The sequence below is a fragment of the Periophthalmus magnuspinnatus genome, chromosome 19 (genome assembly GCF_009829125.3).
Source record: "Periophthalmus magnuspinnatus isolate fPerMag1 chromosome 19, fPerMag1.2.pri, whole genome shotgun sequence".
Lineage (NCBI taxonomy): Eukaryota > Metazoa > Chordata > Actinopteri > Gobiiformes > Gobiidae > Periophthalmus > Periophthalmus magnuspinnatus.
Genome location: NC_047144.1, coordinates 13,116,041 through 13,141,875, shown reverse-complemented (window position 1 = coordinate 13,141,875; position 25,835 = coordinate 13,116,041). Strand labels below are relative to the sequence as shown.

Here is a 25,835-nt window from a genome sequence, read left to right as displayed (position 1 = left end):
TCATTTTGTGCCTCTTCCTGTCCGCTTGTGTGCTACTTTGTGTCTCTCTGGTGCAGTGGGGGCAGTGGAGCGCTCTGACACTGATCTGGAGAGGCACGCCGCATGCTAGGACGCACTCGGCTAGCTTGTAAACACAGTCGACTGCCCTCAGAGGAGAAGGCTAAATCAAGTGGTTCTGACAGAAACAGGGATGCTTTGAGAGGATTTCCTGAGCACTTAAGACAACAGACTCGAGTGTTTACAATTGTCAATTTGATTCTAAGCGTGCGTGTGTTTGTATAGTCATTCAAATGAACAAGCGGTCCGATCTGGATAATCTTTTCTCGCTTTGCATTAGGGCTGGGCGCAGTTATAAAGTACCTCTGCAGTATCCAAAAAGGTCAAATGAAATGATGGTGATCGGAGGGGCCAATGGCACAGTTTGGTGTCAGTCCACCCCAGGGCAGCTGTGGCTACAACAATAGTAGCTTACCACCACCGGTTGAAAAACAAAATATAAAATTGCCCTAGTACTGATATTCCAAATCCCATATTACACTATATTAATGATGTTTGGGGTGGAACAGAGCATTTTGAGCTTTGGAGATGTAGACAGACCAATAATAAATGGTTATTCAATATGTGTGAATGAAACAAAACAACTCCAGGTATGTTTTTGAGGAGGTACAACATTATAACATGACTTAAAGCTCACCCAAGTCCATTTTGTGTGATATAGGAAAAAGAAGAACAGTACCCAGACCTATTTTGCAATGTATTTGATGGCTGTGGTAGTAGCTTTAATGTTTGTAAACATAAAGTGACTACCGCAAGCCAGTATTATAAGAAAAAGTGAATAAAAAAAATTAAAAAAAATTATATTTTAAAAGGAATATAGTGAAAACAACAGCTAATATTTAAATGAACCTATGGAAATTGTGGCACAAAAATCCTTATCCAGTTTCAAATATATCTCGTCCCCAAATAAAATACAGCAATAAAGCTTTCTGATACTAATGCAAACACTAATGCTGACTTGTGTGAAAATACCTATCTCAAAACCAACCATTACTTTAACATGTAACTATCATATTCCTTTTTATTTTGCTGCCTGCTCCAAGAATCTCTCAGGCTGGGAAACTACACCACAGTTCAACGCTTTTGGCTAAGTGGGAACTTAACAGGTGTTTAAAACGCACAGGGACGAATATCTGCGTCCGCCCGGATGGCAGAAGGCGGCCATTACGGCTCTCATTACCAGATAAGTGACAGAGAATGAAGGGCAAGGGGGACGCGTAATGTTGTGACATAAGGACGTTTGGTTTGGAGTCTGAGGAGGTTGGCTATGTTACTGAATAAATCCGCTTCGTGTGTGTCCTGGCCAAGGATGACTGCTGAGAGCTAATGCTAATGCTAATATGTACAGTGTATTGACAAATGTCCTGTTAACTAAGAATGCTTTAATAAATATACAATGTGATATTCGAATCACTAAAACGAAAGGTCAGTAATGGGTTATGGGCAAAATTAAAATGTTTTAATAAGTGATTTTTATAAATAATCAAATTTCACTCTACAGTATTTACAAGATATTTGAGTTAAGTTCAGATATGAGCCATTAAAGCTGCACTATGTAACTTTTTTGTTAAAGTGCTTATCTTATCTGTTATTGCTTGGAATATTTGACTGTACAGCATTAAGATCTGTGGAGAGGCAATGGGGCTCAAATAATGCTTTTTTTGTCTGCACCTGTAATCTAAAAAAAAAAAAGCAAGATACAATTTAAATGTTATACTGTGGAACATTCCCAACAAAGCAATAACATCTTCACGGAGAAAAGCAGGTGGCTGATGCTCCACCAGAAATTACATCCCCCAGTATGTTCATATGTGGGATAATTATGTTGATTTAGCTTATTACATCTTTTTGCACAGTGATATGGTGTAAGTAGCACAACAGCCCCACACAACCTTTACCTTTGTAGCTTTGTGCAAATCAACTGTCACCATCTTTCATCCTGAATTTAAAAATACCACACTTGTGTTGGCAGTGTTTACTTTGAGCTGTGGAGAAGCTTTACGGATACAAAATAGAACAGTGACCTATTGTTTGGTTCCTCAAAAGGGAGAGGCTTCTGGCAGCAGTAAATCACAGATAAACGCTTTAATTTGCAGTTTGTGAATCTCGACAACAGCCCTCCGCTCAGTCCTGTCTGTAGTCTGAGATGCATTCAAGGCCCGCAGTGACTGTGCAAAATCTGAGCATCAAACTAGTCATTGGATTTTCGTAGCAGAATCTGGTTAGAAAGTATTAGTATTAAGGGATCATATCACGTTGTATATAGCTGTTTTTCAATGTGACAAGTAGTATAAATGTAGTGTATAGTACAGTTTCTGCATTTCTGAAAGCTATTTGACTCTATAAATATATTTTAAACACTGCCTATCTTTTCTACACATCTATTCTATTTATCTATGTATCTTTCTAGGTTACTATTTATTAATTTATTTATCAAATTAAACAATTTAGAACAAAAATAAAGTAAGGAAAAGGAACAGCCATTTTTTTCAAATTTAAAAGAAAATCTTGTGTTTCTGTTTTTTAGTTTTGCCTTTTTGTTATGAATCTATGTCACCATTAGCACAGTGCCATTTCAGTATGTACAACTCTATTGTTTCCAATTAATTAGGCAATAAGTGACATTTATATTCCAAAATGGTATTAAATAAAATAATTCAAATATGGATCGCTTTTGTGCCGTCATAGTCTCATTAGAAACCTGTGGGAAACACTACATCTCCATCTAATAACGGCCCGAATTAGCTAGAAAACATCTGGCCATGCACACAAATACACACACACACACACACACACACCTTTACAGCAGCTGACGTCCTTTTATCTTTATCTGCATTTTAAAAGTACAGTAGAATTAATTGTTTGGCTATTTAACTAACTGAAAAAAAATAATTCTCAATCAGTTAAAAACTAAAATAATCATTAGTTGGAGCCCTACATTTGACTATTTCTATCCAATTCTACCCATATAGTTTCTCATAATCTGTTTTTCAATTAGAAAAAAAAGTAAAAAAAAAATAAACAGCCATCCTTCAATTTTAAATTAAATTCGTGACAATTCATCTTTTGAGTGGCTACTTCTATAATAAAGTGTCACCATTAGCACAGTGCAATTTCATACCTACAAATCCATCTAAGAGCAGCTATCTTACATGGAAACATCTGCACACACACACACACACACCCCCACACACAAAAATACACACACACCCGTGCCCTTTACAGCACTTGACGGCCTCACTGAGCACACATGGAAACAGGAGCTGGTGTTTTGTTTTTCGCGCCTCGTTGCCTCACCTCTCAGGTCCTGCCCGGAGCGTCCCGGCCCACAGGTGGTGCTCTGACGGGGCATGCGCAGTGACGTGCGTAATGGAGTGTGCCTCTGCTCATCCAGGTACGCCAAGTCCTCCAGGTGAGCCGAACTGGTGGCTAGCAAGAGGAAATGGGGGAAAAAAAACAAAGTTAGCTTATACACTCTCATTACTTAAACCATAGACTGTATAAAGAAGTGGACTGGGTGAGTGTAATTTCACCCATAAGCTCATCTCAGTTATAGGGGCAAATTTAGAGTCGAGTTTCATATTTGGAATTCCGACCGCGAGTATCATAGCAACCAAAAGTCAATCCGGTGCCAGGCCGTTGAAGGTAACGCCCCTTCTAGCCTGCACCGCTGGTTTAACTGTCTGTATATGTATATATTGTATTGTAAGGTGACCTTGAGTGCCCAGAAAGGCGCCCTATAAATAAAATGTATTATTATTATTATTAGCAGGGAGTGGGCGCTTAGCAACACTGTCAATCAAACCTGTTGCTAACACTAGCGGGAGGGACCTCGGGGAAAGAAGGCCCCGGATTTGTGTGTTATTAATGCTCATATCTTAATTTATGGACAAAATAGTGAAATAAAACGGCAGCAGTTACAGAGAGAGAGGCAACAGTTTTTCAATAGAAAGTGAAATGGAGCCAGAGTCGATGGAGCCGGAAGCGTGCCCATGATCACTTCCTATTTGGAACACGCCGGCTAGTAAGTTAGCTACGTCAATATATATACAATGGAAAACACACTGGGACCACTTTACCAAGCAAGAGGAAAGAAAGCAAGAGGAAGAAGACACATAATTTAAGTTATCTTATACTGACAAAGGCAGTGGCCAACAGCATTCTGACCAGAACTGAAGAAGCGGCTTGGATGAGCAGCGAAACGTCTTCACTCCTACAAGATTTGTCCAGTTGACAGATTTAACTTCGTTGTTTGCTATGGATCAGACCTGGACAACTGAGGGTCTACACAGATATCTTATACTGACAAGACAGTGTAATCCCTCATTTGTCCAGGAAGCTATTTTCAATTTGGTGGTACTGGTTTCAGACACTGGGATTTATAATACTACTTATACTCACAGTAAGTAGGTGTACTGGTACCACGCCAACCTGTTATTGTCTTTTAAAAGAACCAATATTGTGCATATACAGAAAGAAGACAAATTAATGTTTTTGGATCCACTTATTCTGCCTGATTTTATTTTGTGAATAATCAAAAACATCCAAATTTACAGTCAAATTAACCACAAGTTTAGAAAACCCTCTTTTTTAACTCTTAAAGATTACATTTTCTTATTATAAAAGAAACACTCACAATTCCAATTTTGCATACCTTCAAAACAACCATTGGATATTATCTTGTAGATGAAATATCGCTCACCTGCCCTCGCACAGCCCTACACTAGAGTCCAGGGACAGTGGTCAGGCTCCACTTGTTTAGCTTTATATCCCTCCACCCTGAATGTGCTCGTCTCCAAAGTCCTGCCCCCCCACCCATCCCCACCCTCGCTCCCTCTCTCCCTCCTCTCTCTCTGTGGTTGTCACGAGGCTCACAGACAGATGCCATCCGCACCCTCTCAGGATTAATTAGCTCACCACACAAATGTCTTATTCATGGAGTGATCGCTGTCTGACGCTGCCTGTTGATTGTTCACACTGCTCTCTGTGTTCGGGCTCAGAACCAGCACATAGTAAATGATGGGGCTGCAAGATTAATCTCAATCAAAATCACAATTTGAATGAACGCAGTTAGCTAATAGCAAAGGATGAGATGTTTGAAGCGGCTTCATTTCCTCCACAAACAACAAACTATTATTCTGCATTAAACAGCACTGGTGGAATGTAACAAAGTAAAAGCAGTAAAGTGCAATACTTAAGTGCAAATTTTGTTAGGTATCTATACTTTACTTGCAGTGAGTACTTTTTGCTTTTACTTCACTACACTTGAGAGCAGGTGTCTGTACTTTCTACTCCACTACATATTTGAACAGGACTGAAAAGTACAAGTATTTTGTTTAATTATAGTTTGAGACTCGGTGAAAAGCCTAAGGGGTTTATTTTTAACACGTTCAAATAAAATCTCACAAATATTTATCAAAATCACTACATTTGAAGCTTTATTAGGTCTCAAAATCTGCGTGAAATTCTTTTACATTTTACTCTTTAATGAGATTTTTTAAACAGGTACTTTAATACTTTTACTTACGCAGATTGTTGTGATGTGGAAATGTTATGTGGTACTTTGACTTGAGTATTTTTCTTTGCTCTTGTATCTGCAGCAAACATGTTCTGAAATGTGATTCTTGTATTTATTTGCCCGTTCATATATCAGTCTTTTTGTCAATTCTTCAGGATAGGTTTAAAATGTGAACTTTGAACAGAATCCTACTATTAAAACATAAACCACAAATTGAATAACGATCATGAAGCAGCCCTAGTAAATGAGATCGGACAGAGGCAGAGAGGGGAGTGGGCAGGGGTCTCCTCTGCACCTGTGCCATGTGTTTTAAGTGCAAAGAAGTTACAATCCAAAGGTTATTTATGACGACTATTTCTGGAGGTGATGGGGGACTATTAGAGCAAGCAGGCGATGAGAGGGGGATTGAGGATAATTTGTGTTTTGGTTTGATGTCAGATCACTTACTGGCGTGTGACCCTTTAACAGCTGGGTGCCCAAAATATACTGTTCTGTTGCTTGGATTCTACATTTTATAAACTTTACAAATGAATTTCAAGTTATTTGTGCCAAATTTCAGTTGGATCATTTCTTATTTAAAGGGCCCATATTACACTATTTTTTGATCTATGTTATGTTTCCTCTTCACAAACATACCTGGAGTTGTGTTTTGTTTCATTCACACAAAACCCTACATATTTAGCCTGTGTTCTTCTCTCAAACTGAAAATGACTTGTTCCACCTTGTGATGTCATGTGGTAATACAGGAAGTGCTCCAGTGTGTTTTAAACTCCATACACCTTCAATAGAATCAGCCCTGGAACTGCCAATCTCTACTGAGCTAAAGGTAAAAGTTAGTTATTAACTTGAAAACTACCACTTCATGACATCACAAGGTAGAACAGAGCATTTTGAACTTTGGAGATGTAGACAGACTAATATGTGTGCTGTATTGTTAAATCATTACACATTTGGTTGGTACAGTTACTACTTTTCACACACATTTGATATGTTCTATCAAATTGGGAAATTATTGATTTTAATGTGCACCACGTAACCAACTCGTCTCCATGGAGATGTTACTGCTTCACCTGGAATGTTCTGCAGTATAGAATTCAATTTATATGGTAAATGGTCATTTTTATATATATATTTTTTCTTTTTAATTAAAATTACCATTTATATAACACTCAAAGCGCTTTACATCAAGGAACCACTCACCCATTCACACATTCATGCACCAGTGCACGCAGACGGTCCAGGTGTTTGGCGGATTCTCACAAAGAAACGTACATAGGCCGACACTGATTTGAAGCATAATAACATATTAAAGTGTTTCCTTTCTTAACAATGTAACTTCACTTACTCTGGGGTCCAAACAGCCAATATAAAGTTTCTCTCACTACACACAATTGGCCCCAGTCTCTCGTCAGTCTTTCCAAAAGCGCTTTAATCCGGCAAAACATGTCACAGCACCTCACCATTGATTCCCCATGGTAACCGAATCAAAGTATTTTTCTTTTTTCAGCTAATGCTCATATCCAGTGAAGCAATGACCGATTGGCTGCGTGCTCCCCCGAGTGCGTTTTCCTGACTGACGGCCCTGACAAGGCCCCAAAAACAAGTCACACAAGTTTCTAAGAACAGAGGCAAAATGGCAGCTGTGAATGCTACAGGCTGGGCCCTAGTGAGACTGGGAGCCTGGTTTAAATGAATGCGCTCCAAGTGGAGGGAGAATGAGTGAATACTACACAAAGGAGAATGACTCAGGGCAATGCTAGTGGCTAATTAACTTTTAACAATTTTATTCTTTTCAGTCCTGTAAAATTTTTAATAATATTTCCTGTCTATTTAAGATGCATTCAAGGTCTGCAATGACTGTGCAAAATTTGAGCGTCCAACAAGTCCTTGGGTTTTAACACCATAGTGGAGTAGTAGAGCTGTTTTTAAATGTAATTAATATAAACGTAAGAAGCTAGATATCTTATGTTTATGGGTTTCTATGTGTTTCTGTTTGAACTTCTAAATATACTTGAAGCATATCCTATATTTTGTCAATCAATTTTCAACCAAGGATTTTTAAACAAGACCTATTGTGTCTGCTCTATAGCTATAATCTATGACATCCGTTGATCATTATGTTATAATTTGCACATTTCTAAATGCAATATTCATCTAAAAACGACTTAATAAAAGAAAGTCCCTTCACTTCTGCGTTAGAAAGCTGTAGTGTCCAGTGAGAGCTGACGTCACCGTAAACGCCATCACAACAAAGCGTCAGCACCTGGGTAGCTGCAGATCACGCTAACGAGCAGCAGATTTTTTAAATTTTTTACCGAAATGACTAGGAAACTCTGCCAAATCCTACGCGTATCACTGATTAAGAAATTAAAATTGGAAATTGGGGCTGATCTGCAATATGGTGTCTGGAAAATAAGCAATTACAGAGTGCTCAAACATGCACAAATCACTAAGTACAACTTCGGGTGAGTAAATGGTGAGGGGAAACAACTACAACATGGTGAAAAGCTCTAAAAAGTTGATTTTGCAGAATAGGTCTGCTTGCAACAACAAAATGGGAAATGGACAACCACCCTTGCTTGGAGATCATTTCTAAAATCTGAAATAGAATAGAAATAGAAACAGATAAGACAGTGTAAAATAACATGTATTTAGCTTAAACAAATGGATCTGTTATGGTAAAAAATGCTACGAAACTCTGAAGCTTTTATTGGTGTTAGAGTTGTCATGTAAAATTAGTCTGCTGTCTTATTCATCAGGAGCTGCCACAACAAACCAGCAGTCACACTCGAATAAGTAGTTTTTACGACTCGGCTGGAGTTGCCTCAGTAACACAGAGAAGGATACAATAACAAAAAGTTACGATCAAATAAGCACAACACAATATTCACGGGGTTCTGATTTGAAGGATTTTGTGAGGATTTTTCCCCATTCAAAAGATAGACTATTTTGATTTGAATTGTGTTATTGCTATGACAACAGAGGATTGTTGCTGTGCCAAATCTGTCAAACCAGGAAGAAATCTGTATGCCTGGAACCTATGAATACCCAATTTTCTTTAGAGGATTTAACAATAAGAACACACAGCTTACACATACAGCTTACGTCGTTGTACAATTTTATTTTTTTACTCGCTGATACACGTTTACGGCGACATCGGATCTCGTCTTGGAAGCTCAGCGGACTTGTTTCTTATCAAGTTGTTTGAAATCAATATTTAAAATGTCCAAATATCATAAAATATATCAATAATATTAAAACAATGATCGACGGTAGGCATGGGGCGATATTGAAATTTGTTATCACGATTATTACAGCCAATTAATGATCACTGATTATATCGCGATAATTATTAATGTTGCTGACAGTTTAAACATTTTCTAGATATGAATAATTATAACAATTGTAAATATGGAACTTCTGCATAACATTTAAGTTAAATTTGCTATGAGCGAACGACTAACTGTCCCACAAACTTTTTATCACGATGAACAATATATTTTTTTATTACCTCATCTCTAATCCACAGGTGTCATAGATTATAACTATATAACAGACACAAGAACAATACGTCTCCTTTAAATACTGCTATACACTGTTGGCTTGGTGTGAGATCTGTGAACGACTATACTAACTAAAGAGATGTGACTTTGCACTAAGCTAATTATGTTCGTTTACACTTACTTTGTCCTGTGGGTACAAAGTTTTAGCATTTGAAACAGCCAATTTGAGTATGTGTGTGTGGCGCACTCAAATCTGGTCAGCTGGTTCATCCGAATGGGCCAAAAGAGGAGAGAGGGAGCAACAATCCACAAAGGACAATGACTCAGGCCTGTGTGAGTGACTAATGGACCGCTGAAGCCCAGAGTTTGTATTGTTTAACTGTATTTGAATCTGAACACTGGCATCTCTGGCTCATCGTCTCTATCTGCAATGCACCAGGCTGCTGGGGGATCACTTTCACTGTTTCTGTGCCAATGCGCTAAGGCTGCATCATGTTGGAATAAAAAGGGGAAAACGGTAGAAGTCAGAATGGAGTGAGAAAAATGGTGTAAACAAAAGCTAACTGCAGCAGAGAAGGTGGCAGCACGGTTTTCCAGAGCAGGGGAAATGACAAATGATGAACTGATGGAAGGAAGTAGTGAGGGAGGAGGAGTGAGCGGCCTGTCGGACAAACTGTGACATAAAATACAAATTGTTAAGACCCAAGTAAGATGTTTATTTTCAAATTTAAAACTGGCTGCTTTCATATTTTCTTGACCAGACCTTAATTTGTAAATCAATAAACACCAGTGAAATATGTTTAAGGTGTAGTCCAAGGTACACTATGTAACTTTCCATGGAAATAGAAAGTTAAATGTACTTAAACATACTCCATAGAGATTGATACGTTTTATACGATACTGTGGAACATTATCACCAAAGGAACAATATTTCCATGGTAACAAGAAGGAGGAGCACCACCGACCTCCTCCAGGTCTAAAACGAGTCCGGTTTGTAGAGATGTAAGCCCACTCAGAGTAAAGACGCATGTTATTCTCGGTGAGTAACATGCTTTGATTTCAGTCTAATTTTTTAGGCGAAAAAGTTACACACTGTGGCTTTAACTGAGTAACCATTTACACGTTTTGCTATTAGGTCTTAAGTATTAGGTCTGCATTACTGTTCAGTAGATCTTCTGTTTTCTTCACAAATGACCCCAAAAGCATTACTTGCACCTGGCCATAGTCTGGGCCCTGGCTTCAGTCCAAAGCAAGTTAAAAAATAAGGAGAGTAAGTGAAAAATCAATAAGTCTTGTCCTCCGTGAAAATTGAAAAAATCTGAGGCCGCCTCTTATCTTAATTTACAGAATATCTTGTGGTTTGGATTACTTTAAAATAAGTAAGAGTTTAACAATTAGTCATCACTTATTTTATGTGTTCTGAACATCCTTCCTAGACATGCTACTGTCGCGCTAACAAAATTTCATGCACGATGTATTGCAACACAGAAATATCATGATAAACGATAATATTGAAACCACTTTATGCCACTAATTAAGATCAAAATAATGCAAGATATGCAGTACACCTTTTTAAATAGACTGTTTCATTAAAAGACATGAGCTGCAACAAATAAACAGCAGAATGTACCAATAATTAACCATAAAAGGGACTTATTCAACCCCCCACAGTTCAAATCTTATCATATTACAACAAAAATACCCCAAAATCTCCCCACGGTTGCAAAAAAAAAGTATGTTGATAAGCCTAATCCTTACTATTCACCATGATGAGTTTATAAGAGCTTATAACAACTTTCCGAGACCAGTCTGGGGTTTTTGCTGTCACGTTAAAGCTAACAACAAGCAGGCTAACTGTGCACTTCCTGTTTCTCAGACAATACAATGCAGACAGTACACAGCAGACATATTTTGACCTCAACAGCTGCTTATACAAGATATCTGTACTGTGAGTCGCAATGAGGCAACACTTAATATTAGTTACTCAATTAGACCTTTTAAAACCAGCTCAGGTATTTACGATTTCTTATGTTTATATTTTATTCAGTGTTGCCTAACAAGCAGGTTTGGTGGGTAGCAGTAGTCCTAGCTTCCTCCTCCTGTGGTGCTATGCCTCATTAGGGAGAAGTGGTGGTGCCTTCATGTGCGGTTGGAAATTGTTATTCTAGTTGGGTAATGCGTGTGAACTTTTATTAGAGTTAATATGGGTCATCCAGATATTAAAAGGGTTATGCATGTGTCTAAACAACATTTGTGGGTAGGCCTTTCTTACAGTTAGAGTAGGAGTTGTGGTAGTACAGTGTATTTATTTTATTTATTGAAGGTTTGGGTTTACCATTTTCCCATATACTTCCAATAAGAGCATATATTTTACATTGAAACTACAGTAATGCTCAACGGTTCAACTTAATGACAGACTGACAGACTGAACATGACTTAATAATATAAATTGCATACAAAGTGAACCACTCCCTTTACAACTCCTGAAACCACTGAACGCATCATCACACTTCATTTCCTCCACATCGTTTTTCCCTGGTCACCCTCTGCTCTGCATTCCCTCATCTATCTCTCCCTCCCTCTTTTTCTCCAGTGTTCTCTTCCACACCCTCTCTTTTTCCCCATCTCCATCTAGCTCTCCCTTTCTCCTCACACTCTTTCTCCATTTTCTCTTTTCATTTCTCTCCCTTTTTTCCTCTTCTCCTGTCTCTCACTATCTTTCTATCTCCTTCCTCTTTCTCTCTCTTTCTTGCATGCCCTCTATCTTTTCCTCTTTCTTCTTCTCCCCTCTATCTTTCTCTCTTCCTCTCTCTACCGTTCTTTCCCCATCTCTCTCTCACACCCGTTCTCTTTCCCCCTTATCGCTATTCATCTCTCCCCTCTCCATATCATTCTCCATCACTATCTCTCTTCCTCTTTCTATCCCACCTTCTGCTCCTCTCCTCCCGCTATCATTTTCTTTCCCTGTCTTTCTCCCTCTCTACCTTTCACTGTTCCTCTCTCAATCCATCCATCTCACTCTTTCTTGCTTCCTTCATTGCTCTCACCCACTTCCACTCGCTCTTCGTCCTTATATATTTTCCCTTCCCTCTTCTCTCCCTCTCTTTCTCACCCCACATCCCCGTCTACTCCCTCTCTTTCCCTCCTTCTTCCTCTCCCTACATCTCCCCTCCTTCAGCCTTCTCTTCCTCTCTCTACCCCTCCCTGTCTCTCTTTCCCTCTTTTTTTCTCCTGATCATTTTCTCTCCCTGTCTGTCTCCCTTTCTACCTTTCACTTTTCCATCTCCCTTCATTGCTCTCACCCACCTCCATCTCGCTCTTCCTCCTTATATCTTTTCCCTTCCCTCTTCTCTCTCTCACCCCACATCCCCGTCCACCCCCTCTCTTTCCCTCCCTCTTCTCTTCCTACATATCTCTCTCCCTCACCCCACATCTCCCCTCCTTCAGCTTCCTTCCTTCCTCTCTGTACCCCTCCCTCTCTCTCTCCTCCTCTCTTTTTTTTCACTTCAAAGCTGCTCTCTCCGTCACTCTGGGGGGATAGAAACGGTTAATGCCTGGGGCTTTGATGTTCCACTGCTGCTGCGAAAACCAGCCAATCCCGATCCCCATCCCTGCACCATCTAACAGCTCTGTGTGGAGAGGGAGAGGCAGAGATTAGAGAAGTCCTACACGTTTTATCAATATGGGAGCGCGGTTGCTAACAAATACAACGAAAAATCCAAAATCGGGCTTTTTTCCCCCATTCTCTCAAGCTTAAAGAATAGCTCAGAGTCTTTTAAGGTGTACATTTTCGAAGGAGAGCGGAGTCTAGGGTGGGTTGCCAGACTGGAGTGTAAAACAGATGGACATGACTAGAATAAAGACGAGGTCCTAACTGTCTCTAGTCGGGCTGGAGGTTTTGGAAAAATCTATTTGCGATTTAAAAGGGCCCATATTACACTATTTTCTGATCTATGTTGTATACCTGGAGTTGCGTTTTGGTTCATTCACACATGTTTAACGCACAAACCCTGCATATTTAACCTGAGTTCTTCTCTCAAACAGAAAAACACCCTGTTCCACCTTGTGATGTCATGCAGTAATACAGGAAGTGCTCCACTGTGTTTTTAAACTCCATACTCCTTCACTAGAATCATTTGGATGATTTCAGTCCTGGAATTACCTTTTGTTCAGCAGAGATTGGCAAAAAGTGGCTGTTGAAAACTGCCTCTTCATGACATCACAAGGTGGAGCAGAGCATTTTGAGCTTTGGAGACGTAGACAGGCTAATGATAAAGGGTTACGCAATCATGTGTGAATGAAACAAAACACAACTCCAGGTATGTTTTTGAGGACGTGACAACATTATAACATGGTTTAAAACTCACAATAGTCAGTTTTACATAATATAGTATCTTTAAAGAATTGTGATTATTGATTCAGTATGTTGTTGCTATAGACTGTATATATAAATAAACATAGCTAACGAGCTAGCCTGCACATTCCACATGGGTGAGCATGGGTGCGCTTCCGGCTCCATCGACTCTGGCTCCAATTCATTTTACATTGAGAAATTGTCGTTCCTCTCTCTGTAACTGCTGCAGTGAGTCTCGTCATTTTGGTCTTAAAATGTTTGTAATGACCTGCTCTACATGATCCTGACATTTTTATTTCGCTATTGTGTCTGGAAATCAAGATAAGAACAATAATAACAGACAAATCCGGAGTATTCTTTCCTTGAGGTCGCTCTTAGTAGCGTTAGCAACAGGATTGATAGACAGCGTTGCTAAGCGCCCGCTCCTTCACACCACTTCTTTATACAGTCTATGGTCGTTGGCGATGGTTTAGTTCAGAGTGAATATTTTAGGCATGTCTGGGTATTAACTAATATGTGATGAATAATATGTAGAGGTCTGATTACAGGGTTAGCAGGTTGTATTTATGATAAGACACCATAGAAAATATGTTTTATATTGTATAGACTTTGTACAGGTTTTGCCATTTATTTCACGATTCTGATCATTTCAATTGGGATTTTCAATCAATGGTGATTCATACTGCAATAAAAATAAGATTAAGATTATTATTGGCTAGAATGAGGAATGGGAGCATAACCATGACAATATATAGAATAAACAAGGACAAATTTAGGACTAATGCAGGACTGTACATGAACAAAAACAGGACTAGGACATGTTGAACTTAAAACAGTACGAACTCAAGCCAAATCTATAATTAACATGTCAAATAGGATGAAACCAGGTAGCCAGGCCAAAAACAACATCCCTTCAACCAAACCCAAAACCCGAACTAATCTCAAGGCGAGATAGGACTCACCTTAACTGAACTAAGACTTAATGAGTTTTAAAAGGCCTGTCACAATAAATACTGCATCAACCTATCGTTCAAAACATGAGAGTCAGAACAATAATTTACAGAGGTTAAAGAGCCTATATTTTGCTATTTTTAAATCTATGTTATAATGTTGTTTCCTCATCACAAACATCTGGCATTTTGTTTTGTTTCATTCACACATGTTCAACACACAAACCCTGCAGATTTAGGCTGAGTTCTTGTGTCAAACTGAAAACACTCTATTCTACCTTGTGATGTCATGTGGTGATACAGGAAGTGCTCCACTGTGTTTTTAAACTTTTAAACACACACCGTTTCTAGAATCATGTGGATCATTTCTATCACGCTCTTAAACTCTACTAAACTAAAGATAAACGGAGCTGATAACTTGAAAACTGGCTCTTCATGACATCACAAGGTGGAACAGAGCATTTTGAGCTTTGCAGATGTAGATAAACTAACAATAAAGTGTTACTCAAACATGTGTGAATGAAACAAAACACGACTCCAGGTATGTTTTTGAGGAGGTAATGACGTTATAACACAGCTTAAAGCTCATAAGAATCCATTTTGTGTAATATAGGACCTTTAAACAACGGCTAAAATAAATCTAAAACACAGATAACCCCACACATTAGCAGGACTAGAATAAAATCAACAAAATATGCAGAGAAAATCGTTCCCGTTGGCGAACCGCTGGTCTGGAGTGTCAGACAGATGACCAATATAACGATCTGTGAAGCGACAAAACCCTGTCTGGCATATTACAGGATTTAGTGAGAAATGCATTGCGGTCTATATATACAGCTTGTGAGTAGGAGTGGGACAAGTGGATAATAGGGCTCACTGCGGTCTGGTGATGAACAATAACACAATCAAAGCTATTAGCCCGCCACAGCGTTACGTAACTGCCATTTTTTGAATATATTTACACTTACTTTGGGGAATCTTTTATTTTTACACAACCAAAACAATGCTTTTTTTTTCAGCTAAACAAAATGTCAGATTTTTCCAATTGTTCCTGCTCTTCCAGACTGTTTTGTTTAGTCTCAAGCCGTAGCAGATGGAGAGCAAGAGTTTCACTAAATGCTTGGTAAATATACACAACCTGACGATGCAAGCCTGTTTCCCTAAATGAGAACTTTATTTAAACTTTAGTTATTGCGGAGTTCTTCCTCTCATTCTTCAAAATTAATTTATTCCTAATTTAAAGTAGGAGGGTTTTTTTTAAGGTAATTTGACAGAAAGAGCTATGGGTGTAATTTTCCCAGTTTTCACTATAATCAGTGACATTTAAGAGCTGTGTTATAATTACACTTTTAAAATGATTAAGTGACATCCAGTGTACAGCGGAAATAGTGGTTCGAAATTTGGAAGGAGACAGAAGTAAAAGTAATGTGAAACTGCCTACATTACTATGATCAGCGCATACAGGTGAACAGATTATCGAAATATTCATAATATCATGAAAGTACTGCAAAATTTGAGTATTGAGTATATCGTTTATAATAAATACTAAATCAAACATATGGCATTCAAGTTTTGTAGATATTATTCAAATCAATACTGAAATCCATTTTTATTTACGTTTTTGAAAAGACAAAATAAAACTAAATTGAATGAGATTTTTTGCCATATCGCACAGGTACAGGGCCATCAAACCCTGTATTTCATTTAATGTCTGTTTTATTTGTTGAAAATACAAAATAAAATCTAATTGAAAACTGAAATAAGATTTTTTTGCCACATCACTCAGCCCTAGCACAGATACAGGGCCATCAAAGTCTTTCATTTAAGGTTGATTTTATTTCAGGAAATGAATAACGAAAGACATTTTTATTTTGATTTTGAAAAGACAAAATCAAAGTGAAAATCGAGACAACATAAAAAAGTTGCTTATTTCTGGCCATATCGCCCAGCCCTAACATCGGTACAGCGCCATTAAAGTTCATCAAATGTGTTATCATGTGCAACGAAGGAAGAGAAAGGCAAAGAGAAAGGAGGGGACTCACCGGCCACAGAGTTGGGGCGGGGCATAAGGTACAGGGGGATGGAGTGGGCGGAGTGGGAGGACATGCTCTCTAGGTTTCGTTCGGGGATTTTGTTGAGGCTGTAGGTGGAGGCGGTCATATTCTCGTCCACTCGGTACAAATACGAGTCCATGCCTGATTTCTGCGACTGCCAAAGTTTCAGATTCCCCCTTGAGCCCTCGCCGTACTTCCCTCCGCGCTCCATGTTCTCCGAGTAGCTGGTCAAAGTAGCTGTAAGACGAGATAATGAAAGTTAAAGTTAAAATACATCAACATTTCAAAATATGGCAATTGAACAATGAGTATGAGTGTATTTTTTTATATTTTGTGTCTGGACCAGTGCAATGTAACAAAGTAAAAGTAGTAATGTATCTACTATATTATACCTACTACTATACCTATGTACAAATTTGTGGTATCTGTACTTTACTTGAGTAGATTTTTCAGTGGATACTTTTTACTTTTACTTCACTTCATTTTTGCAGGTATTTCTACTTTCTACCCCACAACATTTTTTAACTGGACTGAAAAGTAAAAGTATTTTTTTATGATTGCTCGAGACCTGCTGAAAAGGCTGAGGGTTCAATTTAACATAATTTGAGCAATAAAAATGTACAAATAAAAACAGCTACAAAAAATTGCTGATTCAGTGGTTTCTGTTAAAATAACTTCAGCATAAATCACTACATTTGAAGCCTTATAAGACCTCAAAACCTGCAAAAAACCTTTTACTCTTTAAGTACATTTTTAAACAGGTACTTTAATATTTTTTTCTTAAGTTGATTTTTTTCATGTGAGACTTTTACTTTAGTTTTTTTTTTTTGTTCCTGTACTTTTACTTAATGAAATTGAGTACTTCCACCACTGGTCTGGACTAATCAAACCTACTACCATCTGAAACTGCTACAATTATTACTGCCTCAAATACGCACGATTATTATTTGAATTATGTCCCTAACAACTACAAGTACGGTCTTACGATTCCTTGAAATAAGTGTGAAGAAAATTTGACAAATTGAATACTTTCTGGGTTCCAAATAAATACTACATAAATGTAAATATATATACTATTACAATGAAATTGTTTGCACTTCAACGATATTAGATAATTTGAATACTACTACTACTACTACAAAAATCTAAAACACCTTTTCTATTATATTCTAGTCATATGTACAGTAGTTCTAGGAAGTGGATATTATAGATATACATTTACTTTTGAGCATTTATTGTTCCTCTGAAAATGACTCTAAATGTGCCCCAGTGTAAAAGACTGTGGGTTGGGGTAGTAGAATTCTTGGTAGCACATACAATTTTTAACCAGATTTCTACTTTAAAGGTCCTATACATTACGCAGAATTGACTCTTGTGAGCATCAAGCCATGTTAGAATGTTGTTACCTCCTCAAAAAAAAATACCCGGAGTTGTGTTTTGTTTCGTTCAAACGTTTGGGTAACCTTGAGGTAGTTTTCAAGTTAGCAGCTACCTTTTAACTTTACTTTAGTAGAGACTGCCACTCACAGTGGAGCACTTCTTGTATGACCACATGACATCACAAGGTGGAACCAAGAGTTTTCTGGTTAAGAGAAAAACTCCACCTAAACATGCAGGGTTGTGTATTAATCATGCGTAAATGAAACAAAACACAATTCCAGGTCTGTTTGTGATGAGGAAACAACATGATAACATAGATAATAACATCAGATAATAGCGTAATATGAGCCCTTTAAACTCTGCTTTCAACTTTCAATTTGAACAAATAACAGACATATAATGGGCATGGTATTCCAAGCCAAAGTAATAACTATAATATAAACTGTATTAGAGTGGCAGAGCATAGGGTTTTATACAGGGCACAACAGAACCGCAGGCGTGTTCCCTATCGATGTCAGAAGCTTTAAATGTCAGGCCTCTTGCATTTCAGATCTACCTGCCTGAGCAGCCCAAACATCCAAAACCTTTTCTTCAAAATTAATGACGAAAATGACTTTGACATGTTTATTTGTATTTAGTTACAACTATTTTTGTACTTGATTAACTTCTGACCTTTGCAATTACAAATTATGATTAGAAAATTAACTGTGGGCTTTGTGGGACTTAAATTTGCATATTTGGCAAACAAACAAGCATCATAGCAAATTGTAACTCCCTGTGAAGGTATTTTCACCTCAACTGCCCCCAGTACAGGAGTGTTGTAGGACACTGAATCTGAGGATGCAGGAAAATGTCCTTATCTGGCAACCCACAGGAAAGACGTCACAGTCATTTTTACATGAAAGGTCAGAACTATAGCACTATATACTACAAAAGTCACTTCCTTTAGGGTAAATTTACAACTCAGATCAATGTTAGCACTTCAACTTTCAGCCAAATCATAATAGGTGATATTTTGGAGTGTTAGAGAAATGAACACCTCAGAAATACATTTTGTTCACAGTATCTTGATATTTGTTCTTGGTCGACATCCTGGTCTTAAACAGGCAATAAGAAATATAATAATCCAGTGTTTGATGGTCATTTCCCTAAGTTATGCATACTAAAATGTAATTGTCACACATTCTCAATATATGGACAGGCCACACCACATGTGAAAGTTCAGAACCTCTAGATTCAGATCAGAGAAAGAACTTTTAGGTTTAAACAGCAACTGGCAAATGAAATGAGAGACTTACATGAGACTTTCTGATGGAATAATAACCTTGAGAATCAAAATTTCAAATTATAACATTACAACAACAAGTCCAGTAAGAGCTATTTGATTTGAACACGTTAACCTTGCATCTGGGACACAGGTCAGGTTTATGGAATTAAAAGTTAAACTATTTCCCAACCTCTTCAGGACGTTGTTTATGATATAATAACAGACATACCGATGATGCCGCTGTCTCTACTTTCTAAAGTGGAGGTGGGGCTGGTGACTCCTCCATAGGCGCAGTCCCTGGTGCCCGCCTGGCCCGGCATGGTGGGCGGCAGGGTGGAGCAGGGGCTGCCTGCGGGGGGCGACGCTGTGCTGCTGGTTAGGGTGGAGCACGGGCTGATCCTCTGGTTCTGGCCCTGAAGAAGACAAAAATATCATTACAACGGTGAGGTCATTAAAAGCATCATCTATAAAGCAAGAACATCATATTTATACAGCTGCTTAGTAAATACAGTTAGTAATTACAGCACATGGGATGAAGGAGTGGGGAGAGAGCGCATTCATATAAACATCTTCAGAGGTAATTAGTTGGAAGTCCAAGGTAGAAGGCTGTGATTGATTGACAAGAGACACACAGGGACAGGAAGTAGGAATAATGCAGGAAATAGTCTTCCTGCTTAAATTCCCAACCTAATTTGTGTCATTTCTAGCTGATGCTTTTGAACTTTTAAATTTAATCAACAGACTATTATGTCAACTTCAATATTTTTGTTTTTAGCCTCCTGCAGATTTGCCCACATATTGTCAGCCCTCCTTGAGTGCTTTTCAGAATAATTTTGGAACATTTTTTCCAAAACAACAAACTCCGAAAAATGGAAGAAAGAAAAGTATGCAGTATATAGAGCTTTGTGGGTAGATGGATAGATGGATAGAAGAGTAGATGGGTAGATGGATAGATGGACAGATAGGTAGATGGATGGGTAGATGGATAGATAGGTAGATGGGTAGATGGAGGATGGATAGATGGGTAGATGCAAGGATGGTAGAGTTGTAGATGGGTAGATGGATGGATAGATGGATAGATGGAAGGATGGATAGATTGATAGATAGGTAGATGGGTAGAGTTGTAGATGGTTAGATGGGTAGATGGATAGACAGATATATGGATAGATAGGTAGATGGGTAGACGGATGGATGGATGGATATATGGATAGATGATAGATAGGTAGATGGGTAGATGGATAGACAGATAGATGGTAGAGTTGTAGATGGGTAGATGGTAGAGTTGTAGATGGGTAGATGGATAGATGGATAGCTGGATAGATAGGTAGATTGATAGATGGATAGATGGATAGATAGGTAGATTGATAGATGGATAGATGGATAGCTGGATAGATAGGTAGATTGATAGATGGATAGATGGATAGATAGGTAGATTGATAGATGGATAGCTGGATAGATAGGTAGATTGATAGATGATAGATGGATAGATAGGTAAATGGATAGATGGATAGATCTGTAGATGGGTAGAGTTGTAGATGGGTAGATAGGTAAATGTTTAGATAGGTAGATGGATAGATGGATAGATGATAGATGGACAGATAGGTAGATACGTAGGTAGATAGATGGATAGTTGGGTAGATGGATAGATGAATGGATGGGTAGATGGCTAGATAGAGTGATAGATAGACCGATAGATAGATACAGCGATAGATAGAGCAATAGATAGATAGACCGATAGAGCGATAGATAGATATAAAACAGCATTTTGACTACTGACTCATTGTGTAACAGAGGGTTATACGAGGACATTGCATTGAATATAATAGAAAAACTGCTGACTGAAAACAACAGGAGGGGCTATTTACATTGAGAACCAGGCAATTATGCTTTTCAATAGCCACAATATGCCATTTAGCTTACACTCAAGGCTAATTTCGAAAGCTGTAATTGTGAAAAACTGCCACCCGCCTAAAATCCAATTGGGCATTTTGAACACATATATTCTACTTGTGGTGGCATTGTTTTGGCATCCAACAGTGCAGCACTTCAGTGTCAGTTTGGGTTAGAAGCCAAGGGACCACAGGGAGCAAATATAAACACTATGTCTCAAATAATCCACCACTGTGAACTCTCCCAAAGCAAATGCACGAACAAGAGGGGGGCGATGAAGTAAAACACAGTAAGTGCACCATCCTTTGGCTAACGTCAGTACTTTTGTATTGGGTGAGGTATGAACAAGGGGAAGTTAAATATGATAACACCACTGACTTAATTATTGATAAATAATAATAGCTGACATTCTGGTCAAATTTTGTTTTAATATCTAGCTCTATCAGGGTATTCCAGGGCTCCACACTAATTTCCCATCTCTACTAAATCAAAGGTAAAAGGAGCTGTTAACTTGAAAACTACCACTATATAACATCACAAGGTGGAACAGAGCATTTTGAGCTTTGGGGACAGATTAAAAATATAAGATTACTCAAACATGTGTGAATGAAACATAACACAACTCCAGGTCTGTTTTTGATGAGAAAACATTATAACATGGCTTAAAGTTCACAAGAGTCCATTTTGTGTAATATGGGACCTTTAAGCCTTCATAATATATTGGTCTTAATATAAGTCAACAATATTGGCTAAATAAATAACTTTTACCTGGACATACAATACATACTCGATACTACTTGTTTATTATTTTATCAAGTAACATTAAGAATTGACCTTTTCTTTAAGTTAAAACAGAATTAGTTTGCAGCCTATAAGTTGAATGAATAAAATGCTATTAAATAAATACTGGCTGCAAAAGGTAGTCAGAGTGAGAGGTCTGTGCTTTTAAGGAGCTTTACAGTTCACTATAACACAGGCAGAGTGAGACCTCTTATTTTCAATTTAGTTGATCTTTGACATCTTTTGCATCTACTTTTATTTCTTTCTCACCTGGGGCAACAGCAGCTTCATTTAAATAACTAAACGCTCTATCTACAGGTTTGATGCTGCTCTTTAAAAGGTAAATACTGTGTCTCATTCACAAATAGATGGAAAAAGTAAAACTTACGGGCTTTGCCGTGCGCTTAGCTCTGTGAACCAGAACATGACCTGAATGCATCAGCCTCAGCTCTGACTGGCTTTATCAATCTGATCAGAGGTAAAGGAGAGTGATTTAGTGCCTTTTTCTGTTTGGTTGTCAATTAAAACAATCATTTAAATATGAGCCATTTTGCACTTTGAGGACCTCAGGGACCGGCCTCCTGTTAGTGTCCAGAGTCAGGACTAAAGCAGGACTAAAGCAGGACTAAAGCAGGACTAAAGCAGGACTAAAGCAGGACTAAAGCAGGACTAAAGCAGGACTAAAGCAGGACTAAAGCAGAACTAAAACAGGACTAAAACAGGACTAAAACAGGACTAAAGCAGGACTAAAGCAGGACTAAAACAGGACTAAAACAGGACTAAAGCAGGACTAAAGCAGGACTAAAGCAGGACTAAAGCAGGACTAAAGCAGGACTAAAACAGGACTAAAACAGGACTAAAACAGGACTAAAACAGGTCTAAAGCAGGACTAAAGCAGGACTAAAGCAGGACTAAAGCAGGACTAAAGCAGGACTAAAGCAGGACTAAAGCAGGACTAAAGCAGGACTACACCAACAAAGTTTCAATCCAGGCTCCAAACGGTTCTGTTTAGCTGTGCATATGACTGAAAGATTTTTATTCTGCACTCTTCTCTTTTAATGATAATTTCATGATGATTATTTCTATTTTGATTTGTTTGTATTGTGATTTTAATGTCTTTCTTATTCTGTAAAGCACTTTGAATTCATTTCTGTACAAATTGCTATAAATTTGCTTTGTCAATCCATGTTTATAATGAGGAGAGAGGACACAGGAGGATGTGATGAGGCTCTGGCAGGTGCACAGGCGCATGTCAAAGAAACAGTACAGCATTATAGTTATCACATTGGCATGGTCTGTAAGTCTGAAAGAATGGACCACTCAACCAGCCATTTCTAGGATGTAATCTAAGTTAGACACTTAATAACTGTAAAATTCTTGATATTACTACTACAATGGGCACATGGGCCAGTGAAAATCAGATCGAACAATCAGTTACAGAGCCATCGTCCTGGAGCTGCTGGGGGTTAGTCTAGAGGACCTGTTTGACCTGTGGAGCCTCATTTACAGAGACGTGAAGCCGAAGAACTTTCTGGTGTGATGACTGGGGTAGACGTGGCACGATAACAAATTTTGAAGGGCGATATGTTGCTGAAGTAAATGATAATAATGAAAACAAACCATAAAGGAGAAATATAACTCCAAAACTATCCTAAATGTACAAATTCGTTCAAAAATGCAATAAATAAATAACAGAATAAAACACTTAGGTAGTTAGTTTATGTGCTACAATGCATCGTAGAAGTTCATCATTTCATCTCTGACAGTTCAAATCACATAGTAATGCAGAAAATTTACAAAATATTTCCTACTAGTACAAAGAAAAAGTAGGAAGTAGGATAAGTCGATATAGTATCAATCGTGACAGGCCTAGACCAGGAAACACGAGCCAACACACGATCCACATCATCCACTTTGGTTAACTCAAAACAATCTATAATTAGATCAGATTATTGCCGTGTGAAAAAAAACAAAACAAAAAAACACCTTGTATACATTAAATATAAAAAATAATTCTTTCAATTTTTTTGTTTTTGCCACATTAGTTAGCCCTTTTTTGGCACACTTTCCTTTGTAAACCTGCACAGGTGGTGACAATCAGAAAGAAATCAGATTTGCACCTGGACTGCACCTGTTTTCAATGTTTTATATGGACTTGTGTTTTTTAGTTGTTGTTTTTGGTTTGTATTGTATTTTGAACTGAGCACCCATGGAAAACACAGTCTGAGTGTTCTCCTTGGCTCCACCTATATAAATAAAGATAAATAAAACAAATCTAAATGTTTACATGTAATTTAAATTATCTGAAAACTCCAGAACTCAGATCACGGTCAGATCTTTGGTGTGCATTAACATGGTCACACACACAACACAAAAAGCATAACTGGCATTCATAAAGTCATTTCCATATTTTTAGGCACTGACTGGAACATGTAGGTCTGAAGTCAACCATTAATATTATACCCAACGAGACCATTTTGACATTACAATCGCATCACGACCTTCAGTTTCTCACAGTCCTGCTGACTCTCCATCGCTGTCTGTCGCGCTCACCTAACGAGCCGTGTCATGTGACGTTGTGACCTTAAACGCGGATCTGTGATTGGTCGAAACTCGCAAGCGGTGTGTCTGAGGAGAGCAGGAGCGCGAGTACGAAGCAATTAGCTGCAATCTGTGAGAGCTGAGGTCACCTTGTTCCCTCTGCTGCGCAGAAAGACAGACAGTGACACAAATTAGGCATGTGAAATGTCCCAGGGTGGATAAGCCACGATCTCTACAAAGGTTATCCAAAATCCTGACACTTGGGTTAGGGTTTTTTTTATCATGAATTATTACTGCATTTGAGGACTGAAACACGGGAAACATTAAAACAGTTGCTAAAGCTTGGAAGTTTTTTTGCTTTTTAAACATAAAATTTAGGTATTTGGTAACTCCCCCAACTGGTGGTTTTCAGAATATTATTGGCCTATAGAATGTTGTGATGTTTTCTGAAACCCAGCAAATGCTATTCTTTCCTATTAATGACATAACATTCTCATAAGAAATACGCAAAAAGAAAATCTAATATTGAACCAGATCATTTATATAAGTGACTAGACCCCTGTGGCAGCGCCCAGACTATGGAACAGCGCCCTCTGCCTGTCAGATCCTCTCAGTCTTTAACAGTTTAAGACTAGACTGAAAACCCACCTCTTCTCCCTGGCATTTAATACAAGCCAGGATATCTTTGTGTATATGTTTTTGTTGACTTTTATGTGAAGCACTTTGGCCAGTTGAAGTTGTTTTTAAATGTGCTAGCCCGCAAAACTGGCTATAGAACAAAAAAACAAGTATTTCAACAACAGAAATGGTATCTGCCCGGAGCTGTACAAACATACTATTGACCTATAGAATGTTGTGAGGTCATCTGAAACCCAGCAGCAGTTCTGGTGGGATCTACTGCCCAAAAGGGTTATTCAACTGAGCTATGTCTGTAGAGGTGAGGACATCTGACACCAAAACAACTGCCCTCACTGTGTTTTAAGTCTTGTGTATTTTTATTTATTTTATCTATTTATTGCTATTTTGTTGTTTAATGATTCCGCATTTGATTTCATACTGGTTTTATTGTTTTGGGACTGGTATAATCACATTTTTAGCAATTCTACCTTATGCCTCTGTTTACAAACACAGTGGAGCACTTCCTGTATTACCACATGACATCACAAGGTAGAACAGAGTGTTTTCTGTTTAAGAGTCTAAATATGCAGGGCTTTATGTCTGTTAAACATGTGTGAATCAAACAAAACACAACTCCAGGTCTGTTTTTGATAAGGAAACAACATTATAGCCTAATATGGGCCCTTCAACCTATTTCAAATGTAGGTCACTTATTAAGGAAAGCAAAAAAAATATGAAATTAAACAAATATAAAGCGTAGTTAAAACATCTCCCTGGAGACGAGCAGATGGTAGACCCTTAGTGCACATTTAAAACTATAATCAGACTAAATATCTCTGTTTTTATACATTTTACATCAGATGCTCTTCCGTTTCAGCCACTGCTGTTCAACTGCGTACTGTAAATGACACGCAAGTAAAGTA

At 38.2% G+C, this 25,835-nt stretch overlaps 1 protein-coding gene across 4 annotated transcripts in view; it reads right to left on the bottom strand.

Annotated features, from left to right (window-relative positions):
• tanc2b (tetratricopeptide repeat, ankyrin repeat and coiled-coil containing 2b) overlaps positions 1-25,835 on the bottom strand; it is a 221,175-nt gene that overhangs the window by 45,437 nt on the left and 149,903 nt on the right. For all 4 annotated transcript variants that reach the window (XM_033984198.2, XM_033984199.2, XM_055229420.1 and 1 more), the window contains 3 exons: positions 19,313-19,496; positions 16,425-16,673; positions 3,355-3,486 (listed from right to left, as the gene is read on the bottom strand). In XM_033984198.2, the coding sequence (XP_033840089.1) occupies positions 3,355-3,486; positions 16,425-16,673; positions 19,313-19,496 (565 nt within the window). The remainder of the gene's footprint in view (positions 1-3,354; positions 3,487-16,424; positions 16,674-19,312; positions 19,497-25,835) is intronic.